This window comes from Carcharhinus amblyrhynchos, chromosome 5 (genome assembly GCF_965287045.1).
Source record: "Carcharhinus amblyrhynchos chromosome 5, sCarAmb.v2.hapA, whole genome shotgun sequence".
Classification (NCBI taxonomy): Eukaryota; Metazoa; Chordata; class Chondrichthyes; order Carcharhiniformes; family Carcharhinidae; genus Carcharhinus; species Carcharhinus amblyrhynchos.
This window is the reverse complement of record NC_137328.1, coordinates 47,611,980-47,632,211: the sequence shown is the minus strand read 5'-3', so window position 1 is coordinate 47,632,211 and position 20,232 is coordinate 47,611,980. Positions and strand designations below refer to the sequence as shown.

General features: G+C 41.9%; 1 protein-coding gene across 1 annotated transcript in view; it reads right to left on the bottom strand.

The window, feature by feature from the left end:
* The window catches only part of LOC145343014 (A disintegrin and metalloproteinase with thrombospondin motifs 19-like), a 414,592-nt gene extending 396,423 nt beyond the window's left edge, over window positions 1-18,169 (bottom strand). The window contains exons 1-3 of the mRNA XM_080188739.1: window positions 17,963-18,169; window positions 17,247-17,698; window positions 3,043-3,205 (exon numbers count right to left, since the gene is read on the bottom strand). Coding sequence (XP_080044865.1) covers window positions 3,043-3,205; window positions 17,247-17,698; window positions 17,963-18,026 — 679 coding nt within the window. The 5' untranslated portion in view covers window positions 18,027-18,169. The remainder of the gene's footprint in view (window positions 1-3,042; window positions 3,206-17,246; window positions 17,699-17,962) is intronic.
* Between the last annotated feature and the right edge of the window lie 2,063 nt (window positions 18,170-20,232).

Sequence of the window (20,232 nt, the reverse complement as noted above, 5' to 3'; positions counted from 1 at the left end):
TATTATTATTTTTGGCTTCATTGTTTTCACTGACCATAAATGAAACTCACTCATCATCTTCATTGCTAAAGCTTCCTCCAATAACTGTGTGAATAAAATTCAACTTTGGCAGAGGTACAGAACTGAAAGTGACTGCTAGCTACACTAGCTCATCTTTTTTCTATGGAAACCAATGGGGAAAAAACTAGGCATTTCTGCGACTATCTGACTGTCTTTGTACATCCTATTGAAGGTAGGATCGGGCTATTGAGTTGGATGATCAGCCATGATCATAATGAATGACGGAGCAGGCCCAAAGGGCCAAATGGCCTCCTCCTCCTCCTATTTTCTGTTTCTATGTCTATGTACGCATTTTACCCTCAAGTTTCTTCTTCCATGCTAAACTTCTTTTATTCTTTAAAACATCTGAGCTTATTCAAAATCACCTCTCGTGTATACATCAATATCTAATCAACAACCTCACTTATCCAGCCATTCACTATTCAACACTGGTCATTTTAACAGATGATGTTTCCTTGGTCTCAGCAATTCAGGAATATCTAGTTCTGAGGACTTCTTGATTATCTGTCTATTTTTGCACGTATAACTTTCAATCCCATTTCTTAAGAGAGAGCTACCAGGTAGCTAAACGAAACAGTGTTAATTACATAGAAGTTACAGCACTGAAACCAGTCACTCAGCCCAACTGGTCAACGTTAATGTTTGTGTGTCCCATAAGTCTCCTCCTATTCTACTTTATCTAACTGCTTTTGATAAAATCACGTTCTGAAGTCAATTTTGACATTCAGGATTCATCATTCACAATAATAACAAAGACACAGTCAATATTTTGAGGTTCTAGCGTCATTTATATCAGGCCAACAAATTGCAAGGTGTGCAAGACCTCATTTCAAGTGCCTCTGTCACTCATGGAACTGAGCAAAGTGTAAACAACCCTTGCTCCTATTAGTTCCAATCTAAAATACAAATTGATTTCATTGACTGCTCAGCAGTCCTTCTTTGGAATATCACTGGCTGCATTTCTGCAGCTTAATGAGGCAGTAAGGCCACTAATAATATTCTGAGCTATTACCAGCCAGGTAATGTCCTATTTATTCTGCTGAACACCTAGGGCAGGATTTTCTGGCCTATGCTGCTGGTAGGATCTCCCATCTCACGGCAAAACCCCATGGTGAGTTCCCTGGTATTGAAACGGGTGTCGCACAAAACGCCATAGACATCAGCAAGACCAGAAGATTCTGTTGATAGCCAATGACAAGCTGTCTTGGTCACCTAAAAAACACACCATGGGGTAGGATAGTGGGGCAGAAAATTCTGCCCTTAGTCTTGGTTGTGACTCAATGTTTAATATATCCTATGCTCATGGCCAAATTAAATACCATACTGGACACAACAGCCTCTCAACATTTTAAAGACCTGACCATATTCCCCCAAATCCACCCATTTAAGGAGAACGTCACACACATTAGAGTTGCATATCAGTCAACAGTTACTCGGCACTTTCAAAATAAAGGGTCACTCATTTAACACAGGAATTGGAAGAAATATCTTTTCACTTAATCGTTGGAATTTTCACCCCAGAGACCAGGGCTGAGTGTCATTAAGTCATTGAATACATTCAAGACCGAGTTAGGCAGAATTTGATCAACAAGAGAATCAAGGGTTATGGGTGGAGTATGCAGGCAGTAAACCTGAGTTATGGCCACAAACAGAACAGCCACGATCTTACTGAATGACAGGCTCAAGGGCCCAAATGGCCTACTTCTGCTCCCATTTCTAATGCTTTTTTTTTGAAGTTTGGTACAGCAAAACTGTCAGTGTTGTGCCAGTCTCGGGTGACTGGTCAAGAAAGGAGTCTCTGGTTAACAAGGAGATTGGACCTGTCAAGTCTATACAGCACAGAATCAAATCCTTCAGGACAGAAAACATGAAAATAGAAAAAAGGGAGACATCTGATGGCAGATAGAGATATAGGCTGGGATTTTCCACCCGATTCCAGTAGGTGAGAATGGCAGCAAGGACGGAGAATCCAACGCGAGTCCCCAGACGGCTTTTATGCAGTCGGGATTTCCCGTTGAGGGTGCCCTCAGCTCTGTCAATTACGTAATGTGTTTCCTGCCATGAAAGACTGGAACACCATTACAATACATTTTAATATCATTAACAGGCTTTCTTGCTGTATTATTCCCCCTCTTCCACACCCCCCCATCTCTGTTCCCCAATGTCATGACGTTAGCAAGGTTTAACAACAGCTTTTGATAAATGGGAACCTGGTGAAGAGAGAACCGCTCAGGTAAATTTAGCCTCCAGGAGGGAAAGAGGATCATACCTGAGCAGTATCCTGACAGTTCCTGGATTCTGCACTATGCTAGGTGGCATTCCTGGGGTGGGGGGAGGTAAAGCTGGCAGTGGAGCAGGCAGGCAGCACAGCAGGCAGGCAGCACACTGCCAGAGTTGACACTCCATCAAAAAAATGGAAAATTCAGCTCAGGTCAAACTTCTTACTTTTAAAATCTTCTGATAACCTATTTGCTCTGTGTCCCCAAAACATTGTGCATCAATATTTCTTCGTCATATTACTAACACGTGGATATACATTTTCAGAAAAGCAGCACTGATGGAAAAAAGATGAGCCACCCATTATTTATTATGCCTGGGATTATTAGCAGCACGGATTCATTTTAATTTGAGAAGTAAGTGACTCTTTATACCTTTTTATTGAGGTTATAAGGGTCGAGGCAAATACTGAGACTGAAATAGTAACATCACTTCTGAGCCAGAAGAAAACAATTTAAAGCTGCCGTCATTAACTGGAAATTACTGTTGGCAATATTAGCAAGTGAACTCTAAGCATGTGTGAATGATATTCCATGTTTCACTGATGTTGCCCAGTTGTTATCCAGCAATATTACAAGTACAATTTCTAGGACATGTAGCACAAAGTGATCTACACTGCAGCCAAACCGCACTGACCCTCAAATATGTATTTCTATCCTAAGTCCTTTGACACAAAGCCTCAAGAATTTTTCCAAAAATGTATACCTGTATAAATTCCACACAGTGGTTGTGATGCCTGTTTTTCTGCTGATTTTTCATCCATTGACCGTTTCCTTCTGTATACGCGATGAGCATATCCTGTCACGGCCAAGGTGTGATTCAGAGGTTCAATAAATATAAATTCTTCATTAATTTGAATAAATCCCATCTGGAAAATTTAAAAAAGGGAAAAAAATATTCAAAATCTACCTTTTATGTACCTGTAAATTTACTACTAATACACATTTAAATAAACTGCATTAACACATGTTTGGGTGGCAATGCATGTCAGGTTTCTGTCATTCGAACGCTAAAACTTAGGCTTGAATGTAATCCAGACAAACAGGATAAAGGTCTCCTTCTTCTCTACGGCAGCTGTTATGGATCATAGGTTAAATAAGTTTGCACGGTCTAAATTTGCTTCTCAATGCACATAAGCCCGCGGCATAAAATTGACCTGAAATTGAAATGCCACACTGGAGCAGTAGGAGGTGTTCTTCTGGAGCTTAGATGCATCAGGACAATGAAAGAGAATTCTCCTTTTCAGTTGACCCATGTCATACCTGACCTGAACTGCCTTGATTTTGTCAAAGGATGACAAGCGGAAAAATGTTGCATTCTCCAACTTGTTAATTCCCCACTTTGATGGATAAACTGGTATTCTCCACTTTATTTCCCAGGCTGATCACAAACTTCAAGTAGCCCACACAGCAATCTTTCAAAGAGTGCCCTTCAATTCTCGGAATTGTACAGCAAGATCAATGTAGCACTGTCAACAGCAACCAAACAAATCCGAGCCAAATATATTTAAATAACCAAAATACAAAGCTATTTCAGTCAATAATATGACATGGTAACATAATAACCTATGAAACACAAAGATCATGTACACATGATTTGCAATAGTCACCGATATGGCCATCAATTCAAAGAATTTCAAGGGAAACACTTTGTTTCATATCTTACTGTTGATATCTTTTCCCTCCTCATTAAATTTTCAGGTCATTAACTGCCTAAGGTTCCATCTAGGGGTCTATCAGCAACTGATGAAATTCAATTCTTAAAAATAGCTGAATGTGAATGGTAGTTAGTCTGAATTTTGAACTACATTTTTCCCAATGAGTTGTATAATCCACTGCCACATCTATAGTGCCACTGAGAAGTAACTAATCTGCATTTCCAAAGGCCACTCTAGAATTAACTCAATTTGTGAGTGCAATGTTGACTACAGCTGAAGGTCACCAAGGCAACGTATTCTGCACATGAGTCTGTCCTTTGCACAGCACATACAGTATAAATAGAAAGCACTACGTTGCATTATTTTGGGAAAGTACAGATATGACTCTGCAGTCAGCAGAGCGACATGAATTTTAAAAATATACCAACGTTAACCACTGGATGGTGTCTTCTGTAGCCACAACTCACCAAAACTTTGTTCCATGCACTGAGTGGTAGTGGTTGGGGTGTGGATGCAGGGAAAACAACCAGTGCAGCCTGCTTAGACAGGTTAAAAAGTAAACTGCTATTCATTTTCAGCAGTTTTGATTTCCAGACCAGATCCAGATGATATTCCAATTTACAGTGATATTCACAACAAGACCAAAATCTTATGCTCTCACTGCACCCCTAAAGGGTTTTGAGCCAGGGGACAGGAGAAATGGGGCTCCCTCTGGATTCCCTTCTGCCCAATCTGGTTGTGACTTTACGCCGAGGTGGGCAAGGCTTCAGACAGGAAGCTCGCCCTTGCCTCAATCCTGCCAGATCTCAATCGGGGGTGGGGAGGGAGAAAACAAAGTTTGATCTGAGGTGAGAAGGAGAGTGGGCTCCATCTGTCTGGGGGAGTCCTCCCCTTATGTCCAGGTGACTTCCAGATCTCTCTTCAATCAATCACTCAACCTTGAAGAAAGACATAATTACAAAACATCTTAAGATCATCAGTATTCACGGCATACAAATGTTTTCAAAGTATCCATGGGACAGCACGAGGGCCAATCCACCACAAACACACAAATCTGAACCCATCAGGAAACTGAAATTTCAGTTCCCACCTCATCCACCACATTCCCTGCTCTTGCAAGCTCTGTAAAATTCCCCCAAGGTAAAAATTTATGATCACCTGATCTCAAAGACATAACAATTGGTGCACTGTCAACACATGCCCTGATAAGAACATAAGAAATAGGAGCAGGAGTAGGCCATCTAGCCCCTCGAGCCTGCCCCGCCATTCAATAAGATCATGGCTGATCTGTCGTGTCTCAGTTCCACTTTCCCGCCCTCTCCCCATAACCCTTAATCCCCTCTCTTATCAAAAACCTATCAACCCCGTCTTAAATATATTTAGCGAGGCAGCCTCCACCACTTCAACGGGCAGAGAATTCCAGAGATTCACCACCCTTTGAGTGAAGAAGTTCCTCCTCAACTCTGATCCAATGTTGATCCAATATTGAGTCGCATTTAATTAATTGAGTAAGCTGCCATTGCCTGTCGTGCCTCCACAGGCAGTTTTGGTCAGTTTACATAAATCAACATCAAGCTGGTTGTCTTGCCCAAAACTATTTACTTATTCCATAGATATCACTCCATGAACAAAGATTGGAAATGCATTCCCCTCTACCACACTATAAAGCCTGTTACCACAGGCAGTGCGAATACACTTAATGAAGTTTTGTTCATGGTCCAATCCATGCACAGAGCTCCATTTTCTCTCTTCAGAAAATAATACGAAGATGGTAGCATAGCTCAGTTCTGCTAGTTTTCCATCACTTTAAAGAAGAACCAGTCCAAACGTCGCATATCCCATAAAAGAACAACCTGAGTTAATACCGAATTATGAAATAGTTGTCCAGCTGAGATAAAATGTCAAGAATTTTATGTTCATTTGCTTCACATTAGATTCTCCATGCAGGATTTCAAAACATACTGTTTAGCAATGTAGGACAAAGTATTAGCCTACTATTTTTTGACAATGCATAGAAGAAGAAGTCAAAACCTTGTTATACATTTGTGGATTTAAATTGACATTACATTGCTACAGTTGTAGTGTTCACTCACAATCACTTTCGCAGAGTATTTTACCGTATTGTGCACTACAAGAGTTCAGGCAAGATTTGCATGGGAGAATTACAAATGCTTCAAGTTTAGGGAAGAACTGAATGAAAAATGGGACAATTGTAACGTACAACATTCCATTTGCTAAGTAGAGGCCAAGTTAAACTAATGCTTTTCATTAAAATCTGAAGATTAAACCTGACTGATGTGCACATAACACCAGCATTAACTGTATTGATGACTAGTGTAGCACAATTTAATTTTTATCACCACCAAGGGTAAAGATATATTTGAAGAATCACTCAATAACTACAATTCAGGAAACTAAACAGAATGGGAATTTCACTGACGTAAAGGGCAAAAACATCAGATTGGTTAATATGGTCAGAGTATGTATGATTGAGGGCATCACCCAAGCAAGACAAATACTTCTAAAATATTTCATGAAAAATATTTTGTTATTTACCATGCCCTCATTGTATTATTAGTAACTTCAACTGAGATTCTTCAAAATGATAGTGTGTTTAAACATACAGAAACAAGAAAAAAATGAAAACATTTAATTTTTAATTTGATAGATGGCTGAGATATAGGGAGATAGTAATTAAGAAGGTACATGGGGTCATGTGGAGGATAAGCACTAACATGCTGATTAGATGGGCCTGATGACCTGCCTCCATGTTATTCTCTGTGTAATTAAAGAATGTAATAAGAAATAGGAGCAGCAGTAGACTATACAGCCCTTTGAGATTGTCCTGCCATTCAACATGATCATAGCTGATCTTCTGCCACAACTCCAGGTCTTTGTCTGTTCCTCATATCATTTGATTCTTTGTGAGACCAAAAATCTGTCAACTCAGAATTAAATATATTCAACAATGGAGCATCCACAACTCCCTCGAGTAAACAATTCTAGAGATTCACAACTCTTCACAAGTTAAGAGGTCACTGACGTTTCTCCTCATCTCGATCCTAAATGATGGGCCCATTATCCTGAAACTGTGCCCACCCCTAGTGTTCTAGATTCCTCATCCACAAGAAACAATCTCTCAGTATCTGTCCTGTCAAGTCCTTTCAGCATCCAACATGTTTTTATTAAATCACCTCTCATTTTTCTAAACACCAGTGCATCGAGGCCCTATTTCCTCGGATGGAGAAAGCTAGCACGAGGGGGCATGGCTTTAAATTAAGGGGGGGTAGTTATAGGATGGATGTCAGGGGTAGGTTCTTTACCCAGAGGGTGGTGAGGGATTGGAATGCCCTGCCTGCTGCAGTTGTAAATGCGCCTAGTTTGGGGGCGTTTAAGAGATCCGTGGATAGGTTTATGGATGAAAAGGGATTGGTTTAGGTTAGAGGGTCATTGTTTTTTAACTGGTCGGCGCAACATCGTGGGCCGAAGGGCCTGTTCTGCGCTGTAATGTTCTATGTTCTATTTACTCAGCTTTTCATCACAGAATACTCTCATCCCAAGAGCCAATCTAATGAACCTTTGCTGTATCACAAGTATATCCTTCCTTTGACATGGAAACTAAAACTATGCACTGTGTTGCATGTGTAATCTCACCAAAGTCCTACACAACTGAAGCAAGACTTCTTTATTCTTGTAATACAATCCCCTTGCAATAAAGGCCAGCATGCCATTTGCCTTCCTAATTATTTGTACTGCATGTTCATTTTGTGTGTCTCTTGTATGAGTGCACCCAAGTCTATTTGAATACCAACAATTAAAAGCTTTGCTCCTTTATTTTAAAAAAGTTCTCTTTTTCAACCTGCTGTGCAGTATCTTACCAAGCGGCGTTTGGAAATTCAAGGACACTACATCAACTGACTTTATCAACTTTATCTCCTTTATCAACTTTACTGTTACATCCACAACAAATTCCAATAGGTATATCAAAAACAAGTGCCCTTTCATAAAATCACGTTGACTCCATCTGATGATATATTTTTAAGTGTTGTAAAACTTCTTTAATAATAAATTCCAGGATTTTCCTGACTGCTGTCAAGTAAACTGGTCTCTGCTTCCCGGTTTTTTCTCTCTCCCATGTTTTTTGAAGAAAGTTGTTATCATTGCTAACTTCCAATCCTGTGGGGGAATTCTGGAATCCAGGAAATTTTGGCAAATCACAATCAGTGCATCCACCAGTTCTGTACCTCTCTTAAAATCCTAGGGATGTAGGTTATCCAGTCCTGGAGATTTTTTTTTAGTCCCTCGAGGTCTCCAATGCTTATTCTCTGCTAATATTAATTACCTATTATTATCCCCAGATTACCATTACACCATACTTAGCATCATCCACAACTCATCAGATGCTGAAGCAATCCATGTTCATATGCAGCGAGAGCGGGGCAATATTAAGGCATGGGCTGATAAGTCGCAAATAACCTTCGCACTACACAAGTGCTAGGCATGACGATCTCCAACAGGAGAGAATCTAACCATCTCCTCTTGACATTCAATAGGATTACCATCACTGAATCCTCCTCTTATCAACAACCTAGTGGTTACCACTGAGCAGGAACTGAACCTAGCCAGCCATATAAATACTGTGGCTACTAAAGCAGGTCAGAGGCTGGGAATTCTGCAGACAGTAACTCACCTCCTCACTCTCCAAAGCCTGTCCACCATCTACAAGGCACAAGACATGAACATGATAAAATGCTGTCCACCTGCCTGGATGAGTGCAGCTCCAACAGCATCAAGAAGCTTGACATCATCCAGGACAAAATAGCCTGTTTGACTCCACCTCATTCACCTACTACCACATTCATTCCCTCCACAACCAATACACAGCCACAGCAATGTGTACTGTCTAGAAGATTCAATGCAGCAACTCACCAAGTCTTCTTTGATTGCACTTGGCAAATCCACAATCTCTATCACCGAGAAGGACAAGGGCAGTCGAAGCATTGGAACGCCAGGCTTGCCAATTCCCCCCTCCAACAGAGTGTGTAAGTCACCATCCTGACTTGGAACTACATTGCCATTCCTTCACCGTCACTGGGTTAAAATTTTGGATCTCCCTTCATAACATCATGGTGGGTATTGCTACAACACATGGACTGCAGTGGTTCAAGACAAAGGTGGCACGGTGGCACAGTGCTTAGTACTGCTGCCTCAAAAGTGCCAGGGACCTGGGTTCGATTCCCAGCTTGGGTCACTGTCTGTGTGGAGTTTGCACATTCTCTCTGTGTCTGCGTGGGTTTCCCTCGGGTGTTCCGGTTTCCTCCTACACTCCAAAGATGTGCGGGTTAGGTGTATTGGCCATACTAAATTACCCCTTAGGGATCAGCTAGGGTAAATGCATGGGTTTATAGACCTGGGTGGGATTGTGGTTGGTACAGACTCGATGGGCTTCTACACTGTAGGATTCTATCAAGGCTCACCACCCACCTTCTCAAGAGTAATTTGGGATGGGTGGTCAATTCTGAATTAACCAGCAAAGCCTACATCCCATAATTGAATATATGTAATTTGTATCTTCTACTCTGCAGACAGACACAATGTTCATTCAACATCTCTGCCATTGTCTCATTCTCTATAATAATTGTTCCTGTCTCTGCCTCTAAAAGCCAAACATTTACTTGAACTGCTTTCATTCTTTTTACACACTTGTATAATCTCTTGTAATTTGTTTTACATTCCTGGTTAGTTTACTCTCATAATACTTTTTCTATTTTTGGTGGCCCTTCGCTGATTTCTGGAGTACTCCCAACCCTCAGGCTTACTGCTATTCTTCACAGCACAACATTATCAGCTCTTTTTTCAACATAACAGTATCTTTATCTTCCCTAACAATCCACGATTGCATCTTTCCTGATAAAGTTTTGTTTTTTTTCAAATGGAATATAATTTTATTCAACATTTTGATTTGTTTTTTCTTAAATACTTCCCACTATTTACATCATACCTTTTAGCATACTTGACTAAACAAGCGCAGCCAGCTCTCCTCTCACATCTAAACAACTGATGATGTTCAGTTTTAAGATTCTTGTTTGGGTCTGGAATATCTCACTCTCAAACTTAATATCGATTTCAATTGTATTATGATCACTTTTTCCCCAGAGGATCTCTTACTATAGATTCCTAACTAAATTACTAATCAATATACAAGTAGTCACACTAATGCCAATAAAATTATTAGATTGCCTTGTTGAAAAAAAAACTAATGTTGTATTGATAAAAGAGCAGCAGGTAAACCAATCTCAATTTTTTTCTGGTGAGTTTTTTTTACAAAATGGAATGTAATTTTGTTGAACTTTTTGTTTTACATGTTTGCCACGCTTTATATACCACCATATCTTTTATTCTACTTAGCCAATCAATCACAGCCAGCTCCCCTCCCATACCTGCTCTGAAGAGTCATACAGAATCGAACTATTAACTCTGTTCCTCTCTCCATAGATGCTGCCAGTCCTCCTGAGTTTTCCCAGCATTTTCTGTTTCATTTCAGATTTCCAGCATGCAGACTATTTTTGTTTTCATTTTAGGTGAACCAACAGCCATGTATGAAGATGGATAGACATGACTCCTCCTATGCGCTATCAAATTGATTGCTCAAAGACGCAGAATTTTCCAGTCTGTCCTGCCATGGGAATTGTAGTGGGTGAGGGCGGATCACGCAAAGGTCCACTGACCCCGAGTGGAGATTTCCGGCCTTGGGGCGAGCGCAGCCGGAAAATCCCATCTTCAATGAACTAAGCGTCATTCCTGCGTACCACCAGAGACAAAAGTCTGGATTTAATACAGTTCCTCACTGCAGGAACCAAGGTAGCTGAGCTAAAGACAAAATATGCTGGAGAGAAAAAAAAATCAGCAGGTCTGGCAGTATCCGTGGAGACAGAATGTTTTGCGTTTGTAGGACTCTTCTTCACAGCTGAAGAGAGGGAGAAAAGTGATGGATTTTATACTGTAAGACAGAGGGTGATAGGTGTGAACTAGAGAGATTGCACAAAGTTGGTTAGGGCAGACAACAAAGGAAGAATTAATGGCAGTGTTAAAGACTGTAGAAAGTGCAGATAGTGGCTTAAAGGGAAGATAGCAGAATGTGTCAATAAGAGAACACATGTCAATATTGTTGCTGAGGAAACAAACGTGGCTGTGAAAGCAACTTTTGGTAAACATCTTGTCAAACACCAAGCGGGAAATGGAAAGAAATGAAGGTAAACACAGTAAAAGCCACAGATGAAAATTCCATCGCAGAGTACAGTCATACTTATTCAAGCCACTCGCTTATACCCAGCCGTCACAAAGACAATAAAAAGGAACGAAACCAGATGAAAAAAATCTAGGCAACAGAAATTACTGCGGCAAAACCAGCTCTATCAACCCTGCAAAGTCCTCCTTACTGGGCGCTTGTACCAAAATTGGGACAGCTGTTTTACAGACTAGTCAAACAATAGCCTGACATAGTCATACTCGTTAAATCATACTTTACAGATAATATCCCAGAGACTGCCATCATCATTCAGCAGAGGTTGTATACAGGCAGAAGAGAGTTGCCCTGGAAGCCCTCAGCATCAACTCTGGACCCCATGACATTTCATGGCACCCGATGAAACATGGGCAAAGAAACCTCCTGCTGATTACCCCCTCAGCTGATGATCAATATTCCTCCATTTTGAACACACTTGAAGGGAAGTCTGAGGGTGGAAAGGATGCAGAGTGCAACCAAGTAGGGGAGTTCAATGTCTGGCATAAAGAGAGGCACAGGAGTACCACCACAGTCCAAGCAGGTTAGGTCCTAAAGAACATAACTGCTAGACTGGATCTGTGACAGGTGAAGAAGGATACAGCAAGGCGGAGAAACAAGCTTGAACTCATCCTTACCAATTTACTTGTCGCAGATGTAACTGTCCATGACATTATCATTAGCAGTAACCACCACATAGTCCTTGTGGAAACTAGATGACCCTTTGTCAGAGCGCAATTAATTATTCCAGTAACAGCTTTGATGAAGAATCATCTCGACTCGAAACTTTGACTCTATTCTCTCCTCACAGGTGCTGTCAGACCTGCTGAGATTTTCCAGCATTTCCTTTTTGAGGGTATCAAAGCTTACTTCCTCCCCAATCCCAAAAGGAATTAAGTACCTTTTGCCCCAACAAGGCCACTGAGCCAAGCACAGGAATGTCACTCTGATCAACATCAGTGAGCAGTGTGCAGTGGGGCACTTTTGAATCCATGTGACATTAAGTGCCCCACTGCACACAAATGACATAATGACAAACGTTGTGACACTAAAAGGAAACATTTGCCCATTCTACCCATCATGTTAAAGCAAAACAACAGTGAATGCATCAAAGATAAGCAAGAATTTGCACAATAAAGAATGGCTGCATGTCTTAAAATAGAAGCAGCTTACTAAAAATTAGGACTTGGATCTTTTTCTGCACATTGGAAAGTGGCGCTGAATTCCCATTATGGTAATTACAGTAGCATTGACTAGTAATTAGAGGCCTGACTAATGAAGACGTGAGTTTAAAACACACCATGGGAAATTTAAAATGTTGTTAATTAATTCAATAAATCTAGCATTAAGAGTCTGGTATCAGTATTGTAACCACGAAACTACTGGACTGACATATAAACCAGGTTCACTAATATTCTTTATAGAAGGAAATATGTCATCCTTACCTTGTTTGCTTTATATGCAACTCCAGGTCCATAATGTGGTTGGCCCTTAATCACCCTCTGTAATGATCTAACTAGCCAGTTACCTCAAGAGATATTTGGGATGGGCAATAAATGCTGCCCTTGTCGTTGGTGCCTTCAACTTTTGAATGAATAAAAGCAAAGGCAATGAGACCATCGGGGTGAAATTGGTTGACACCAGTGGCTAATTTTTCCATTGTGCCTTATCTTCTTCCCACTCGCTTTCACAGAACGATAATTCAAACTCTTTGGAGACTTGTTTCCTATCTTCATTGTTGCTTTTACTCGGTTTAAATTTTTAAATCTTGGCAACATTTTCCAATTCAATGGAAATAAAAACTGCTGCATTGAAAAATCACCTGCCGCTTCATTCCATTTGATGCTGCTGGCTTAGACTAATTTCAACACCCCGCCCTGCCCCAGCACTGCCAAGGATGCTGAAAATTTCATTCAAATAAACGAGGGCATGCAGCAACATCCACTCTGCTCCAATAACACAGACACTGCAGTTATCCTAAACAGAGATTTCTCTCGCACTCCCAGGATGTGGTTGCAATGCCATAATTACTTTGATGATCTGGCAGGCTCAGCCAAGAACTATTTCACGTGTTGTCTCCTTCCCTAGATCACACACCTTGTCACATAATTTCTCACCCCACCCTGCCCCAAGCTTCTCCCATCCCTCTCCTCATTTACTTTTAGTCTAAGATGCAATGAGAACTCAGCCTGCCTATCTTCTAGTTTCACTATCAGCAAATGCTGTTTGCCTTCACGTCAGGGATGTGCAAAATATTGCCATAACCTTGCATTCTTCTGGTATTTGCAAGCAAATGTCACCATTCTACCACCTTCCTCTTCTGTATAACCTCCCCATCATGCACACTGCTCCATGTCATGTTCATCATGCCCTCATCAGCTTGTTTTATTTAAATTAAAAAGCCAGTGACATGGCCAAATTTCTTTCTACGGGTCATGAGGAGGTGATGACATAGTGGTATCATCGCTGTACCAGGTCATGTTCTGGGGACCCAGTTTCAAATCCCACCACAGCAAATGGTGAAGCTTGAATTCAATAAAAATCTACAATTAGAAGTTCACTAATGACTATGAAACCATTGAAGATCACTCTAAGAGCCCATCAGGTTACTAATATCCTTTATGGCAGGAAATCTATCATCCTTACCTGGTCTGGCCTACATATGCCTCCAGATCCACAGCAATAAAGTTGATTCAAATAAAGAGTTCAAGAGCAATTAGAGATGGGCAATAAATGCTGGCTCACATCCCATGAATGAATTAAAAAAGTGCAATACTCAAGTGAATGTTTACTGAAAAGGATAGCTTCCATTCAGATATTCAGTTTCAATGAACAGGAAGCCCAGGAGATTTTGCGTAAAGATCTCCGTCATTGCAGTATGGATGGATAGTTAGAAAGATGGGGACACTGGAATCTTTGTTTTATTCCATTTACCCTCAACGTGTTGCTCTTTCAGGGAGCCAACCAACTGGGGATACCTTGTCATTCCACATGTCTGAAGAATCCTAACCTGCACAGTACTTGCTATTTACTTCTCCTTATTTGTAGGTCTCACTGCAGAGTGGGTGCCTGCTATAGAAGATCATAGAATCCTACAGTGCAGAAGGAGGCCATTCGGCTCATCGAGTCTGCACCAACCCAAGCCCATGCATTTATCCTAGCTAGCCCCCCGACACTAAGAGGCAATTTAGCATAGCCAATCCACCTAACCCACACATCTTGGACTGTGGAAGGAAACTGGGGCATATGCAAAAAACCCAAACAGACACAGAGAGAATGTGCAAACTCCACACCACCAGTGATCTAAGCCAGGATTTGAACACGGGGCCCTGGTGCTATGAGACAGCAGTGCTAACCACTGTGTCACCCTAGATGGGCTAAGCCAGCTTGCATCAAACCATTCCTACTTCAAACAGAACCAGCACAGAGATGAGCACTCAGGCAGAATAGATAATCAGTTAGAGGGCTCTGTACAGGATAAGGTTCATATCACAAGTGAACAGAAATTGGCAGAGATAGAAAGGGGAGTGAACAGAATCCATGTCCTCACACTGTTGAATATCCTAGCCCAATTATTTAAAAACAAGATCTAGGAATTGAAGCAGTAAATTTTTTATTTGTTAGTGTCATAAGGGTGCTTACATGAACACTGCAATGAAGTTACCATGACAATCTCCTAGTCACACACTCCAGCACCTGTTCGGGTACACTGAGGGAGAATTTAGCATGGCCAGTGCACCTAACCAGCATGTCATTCAGACTGTCGGAGGAAATCAGAGCACCCGGAGGAAACTCATGCAGACATGGGGATAGCGTGCAGATGCTGCACAGGCAGTGACCCAAGCCAGGAACTAAACCTGGGTCCCTGGCACTGTGAACCAGCAGTGCTAACCACTATGCCACCACATCATCCATGATAGTCCACCAAATGATAGAAGGATTACGACTAAGGGAATGAAGGAACCCACCTCCAGCATGTGCACCATTCTAGTGCAATGAACATTTTCTCTACGGTGTATTGTGATAAGGTCTGCACTTATCAAGTTACAGCCATTTGGGCTCTGGCTTCCATGGCTCCTCAGACAGACTAAGAATTAAATGAATAGTGGCTTTGCTGCCATTTGTTTCTCAAGAAAATCAGAGAGAGACCAGATTGTCAAATAAAGGCCCTTGCAATCTAGAAGCAGCCAAGGCCCTTGTGAATTTTCAGGATTTCTTAGTTCGTGAATCCCATCCCCTTTTCCCCAATGTGTATCCTTAATGTAGCTCGTACATCAATTATTTAATACAGTACTGAACCAATTAATCATAATCTCCACTAAACCAAAACCAAAAGCAAATACAATATACAAGTGAAATAAATTAATCATTTAGAATTGTATATTATAATATAAATTCCTGTCAATGTTTCTGTACAAACATGAATCAGGCAACAAATTCATCTCTGGCGCTTACCCATTTGGAATAAACAGCAGCGAGCAATTGGATCCAAGTATTTTTAGTGCTCACACATTAACACCACCCTTAGAAGCTTACACTCCATTGTTTCCTAACTTCGCTACTAAAACAGAAAATACCGGCAATGTACACCAGGTCTAAAAAGGACTATTTGAAAGGTCAACAAAGGCAATCCCACTCAGCTGGAACAGCAGTGGAGTGGCAGTGGAAGATGATGTGATTGACAATGTCACAGGCTGCAAAGTGGATGAGGGGGCACTATACATCTCGATGACAGTCACAGGCATGTCGTTTGTGACTTCAACTGGGGCTGTTTCAGTGCTGTGGTAGAGTGGGAAACCTAACTGGAGCAGTGGAAACAGTGGATTTGTGAAGCAATAGCGCATCCAATAACACTAGAGAGCAAATACAAAATGTATACACAGAGTTAACGTCTTACCAATTGCAAACAACCTCTACTCCAGTGATAATTAATGCACTGTTTTTGCGCTATGTTGTCATTTAATTTGAAGTCCGGAGGACACTGGTCCTCAATGTGTAACCTCCCCTTTAACAATGCTGAAGACAACTCACAAAACCCATGCACACCTGCATGGACACATACAGGTACACAATAGAACACACAAGGTATTGCAAATTATATTGCGGTACATTGCCTGGAAGGAGTGCAATCTTACGTGAAAGTTGGAAATATTTCCAAAACAGGCACAAGCCATCAAATGAGTGAAACAAAACGCAATTGCAAAACCGCTGTTACATTCTGCCAAGCATGAGACGTACTGATTTTGAATGAATGAATTCTAATAATGTTAACAGTAAAATATAATAATGCTTGCAGTTTATGACAGAAAAGAAGAACAACCGTTTAGGTTTTTGGGGTTCACAGCAAGGTTCCCAGAATCATGCAGTATTTTGGAGAGGGTCCCCTTCCCCCAATCCCCATTCCAATTCAAAGCGGTGGAGTTAGGAGTATCCCGCCTGGATTCCGGGAACTCAGGATCCATCACATGCGCGCCTCCTGCCGGCTCAGTGCAGAACAGCGGCACCAAACTCAGGACTTTCCCAAGTCCCCGCCTGCCTGCCTGCCTCCTCTCAGGTGGGAAGCCACCCTGGCAAGTTGTTAACGCGTGCCCTGTCTTACGAACCATCTTAAGTGCTGAAACAAAAATCATTCTTACAGAAAAATCCAGTCCATTCACATTTTGGAGGAAAAAGAAAATGATTTCAGTCGCTAAATAACTTATTTTAAAATAAATGCGAGGTAAGAGTGTCTGCTAAGGACAGGAGGGAATCAAATAATGAGCTGGGATGTTGCCAAGGTGGGAGTCTTGGGAAAAGATTTTATTCCAGAAATTGCAACATTGCTGGGACTAAATAGCAACTGGGTTGCTGCATTAATCAACATGATAGCGTTTTGAATTGGAAAGATTCCGTCTATTGCATTGCACAATTCACCAAGGTGGAAAGGGGCAAGAGGGAGTGAGCAGGGAGAGTGACAGTTTGTATCCTTACCAGTCCCCCGCAGGTGCTGAAGGAGGCGAGCGAGCCGCGGTAGTTGTGCACGAAGCCGCTGTAGTAGCAGGCGTGCTCGGCTCGGTAAGAGTGCACTGAGCTCTGGTGGCGGCCCCGCCGGTTGTGCACCGTGAAGCTGCCCGAGAGGAAGCGGCTGTCCCGCCTCAGGCTCAGGTAAAGCTCTCTGCCGAACGCCGGGATCTTCAGCTGCAGCGCCAGGGGAGAGGGGGACAGAGGCGACGGGGCGGCCGGGCTGCCGGTGCCGCTGGCCGGCTGGCCGGGAGGCTGCAGCTGCCGCGGGTAAAACTCCTGCGACTCGTACTCGTCCACGTTGGAGATGGAGCGGACTTCCCGGGATGTGGCTCCGGCCCCCAGGCCGCTCGGCAAAGATTTTCCATTCTGCAGCACGGCTGGGAAAACAATCTCGGATTCCTCTCGGAAAATCTGGAGACCTGCATGAAGGGGAAAGGGAAGGGGGAAGAAAAGTCTAAATTAATGGAAATGTTTTTAAATAAACAAGGCTCACTAAATGTTTTACCTCAAAAAAATGTTTTATCCAAGTGGAAATACAATATTTTAGTGTGTCAAAAGTTCTGGATTAGATCCTTTTTTTTATCGTCCAGAATTCAGTGGTTTGTAGGGAAGCGCTGAAATTTGTATATATCTTAAAAATCCTGGCTATGCATAAAACATTCTTCAAAAGAAAGTTACTGTACCTGAAACTAATGCATCCGTGATATGCAGTAGATACAAAATATAGAAAATGTAGCTCTGGAGCATTCTTGTATTCCCTCAGTGTCCTGTATTAAATATAAAAGTTAATTCCTGCTATGTGTACACAACAACAAAAAAGCCCTCTTTAGTATGAGAATGAAAAGGGTGAGGCGCTGGCTGCTGCTAGATTTTCTATATTTTGTTGTAACTGCTCGTACAGTAATGTAAACTTGTACTCGTCTGAGAGCAGCCACTTTTTCTCTCTCTCTCTCTCTCTCACACTCACTCGCTCGCTCTGTCTCTCACATGGTTTGAGTTTCCGAATGAATGAATTCGAGTCCCGCGGAGCCGAGCTCACCACACACACACATACACTGCTAGGGCTTCCCCCAAACTGCAACCCAACCCTGATTGGTTACACTAACTCAATGCGCGTGTATGTGTGTGTCTTAATACATAGGTTCAATTTCCCCCAAATATTTTATATACATAATATATTATACCCATGTATGTTGGTAGTAGATATATTATTAACTTTGAGATGAATTGGCACAGTGGGGAGCACTATTGCCTCAGTGCCAGGGACCTGGGTTCGATTCCCAGCTTGGGTCACTGTCTGTGTGGAATCTGCACGTTCTCCCCGTGTCTGTGTGGGTTTCCTCTGGGAGCTGCTGGCTCATTATATTGGCCATGCTAAATTCTCCCCCGGTATACCCAAACAGATGCCGGAGTGTGGTGACTAAGGATTTTCACAGTAACTTCAGTGCAATGTTAATGTCAACCTACTTGTGACACTAATAAATAAATTTAAACTTAAAAAAACCACAAAGAACCAAGTTGGGACAAAACTGGGCAGAATTTCATGTCTTCCTGTAACTATTGCAATGTACAATGATAAAATTCAAAGAACAAAGGATTGTTTACATTAATAGATGTGAATAATAGGGTGGCACAGTGGTTAGCACCACTGCCTCACAGCGCCATCTGTGTGGAGTTTGCATGTTCTCCCTGTGTCTGCATGGATTTCCTGCAGGTGCTCCAGTTTCCTCCCATTGTTCAAAGATGTGCAGGTTAGGTGGATTGGGCGTGTTAATTGCCCCATAGTGTCACAAGATGTTATAGGCTAGGAGGATTAGCGGGGTAAATACATGGGATTACAGAGATAGGACCTGGGTGGGATGCTGTTTCGGAGAGATGATGTAGACTTGATGGGCTGAATGGCCTCCTGCCCTGTAGGGATTCTATAATATTGGGGTAGAGGGATGCAAGTGGGTGAGACTCAAATGGACATAAAAATAATAGAGGCAGAAAAGGGGACATTTTCTCCTTCTGAATATTATTCCTGTGTCAGGAGCACAATAATGAATATATTTTTGAGTTTGCTGTGGCACTCTGGCAGGATGATGTATGTTGTCATAGGTTCATTGGTTCATGGGCTGTAGTTTTACTTCAACCCACTTTGTAGAAAAAAGGCGTGTTTGTGGTGGCCATTCATTTTACAGCCCATCAGACTTTATGCTGCAGTGTGATTTTACTTTAGGAGTGAAATTTTACAGTCTCCTGCCCATGGGTTTGAAGGCACAAGGACTTGTAAAATGCTACAGGTGGCTTGCCCACCACCTACCTAACTACCACAACCTGCCTCACTATTTACAGTGGCAGGCAAGGGATGCAGGGGTGGCTTTCAGGAGATCCACCTACCCTTGGGCCTATTGAGACCTTTAAACGGCTCTGAGTTTCTTCAATGATAAATTGAAATTAAAAAACAAATTGAACTAAATATTGATTACTGATAATGCAAATAACAATAAAGAGCATAATTTTGTTATTGCTGGCCAACACCTTGGTTCAAAAGTTTATTGAGGGATGAGAGGCTGTGTAAATTGGGCTTATATTCTCTGGAGTTTAGAAGAATAAGAGGTGATCTTTTAAAGTTAATTTATTAGTCATAAGTAGGCTTACATTAATATTATGAAAATCCCCTAGTCACCACACTCTGGCGCCTGTTCTGGTACACTGAGGGAGAATTTAGCCTGGCCAATGCACCTAATCTGCACATCTTTGGACTGTGGGAGAAAACTGGAGCACCCTGAAGAAACCCACACAAACATGGAGAGAATGTGCAAACTCCACACAGACAGTGACCCAAGCTGGGAATTGAACCCAGGTCCCTGGTACTGTGAGACAGTAGTGCTGACCATTGTGCCAGATGCAAAAAGGTTGTTTCTGCTAAGGAATTTAGAACATGAGGACACGCACTCAGGAAAAGAGT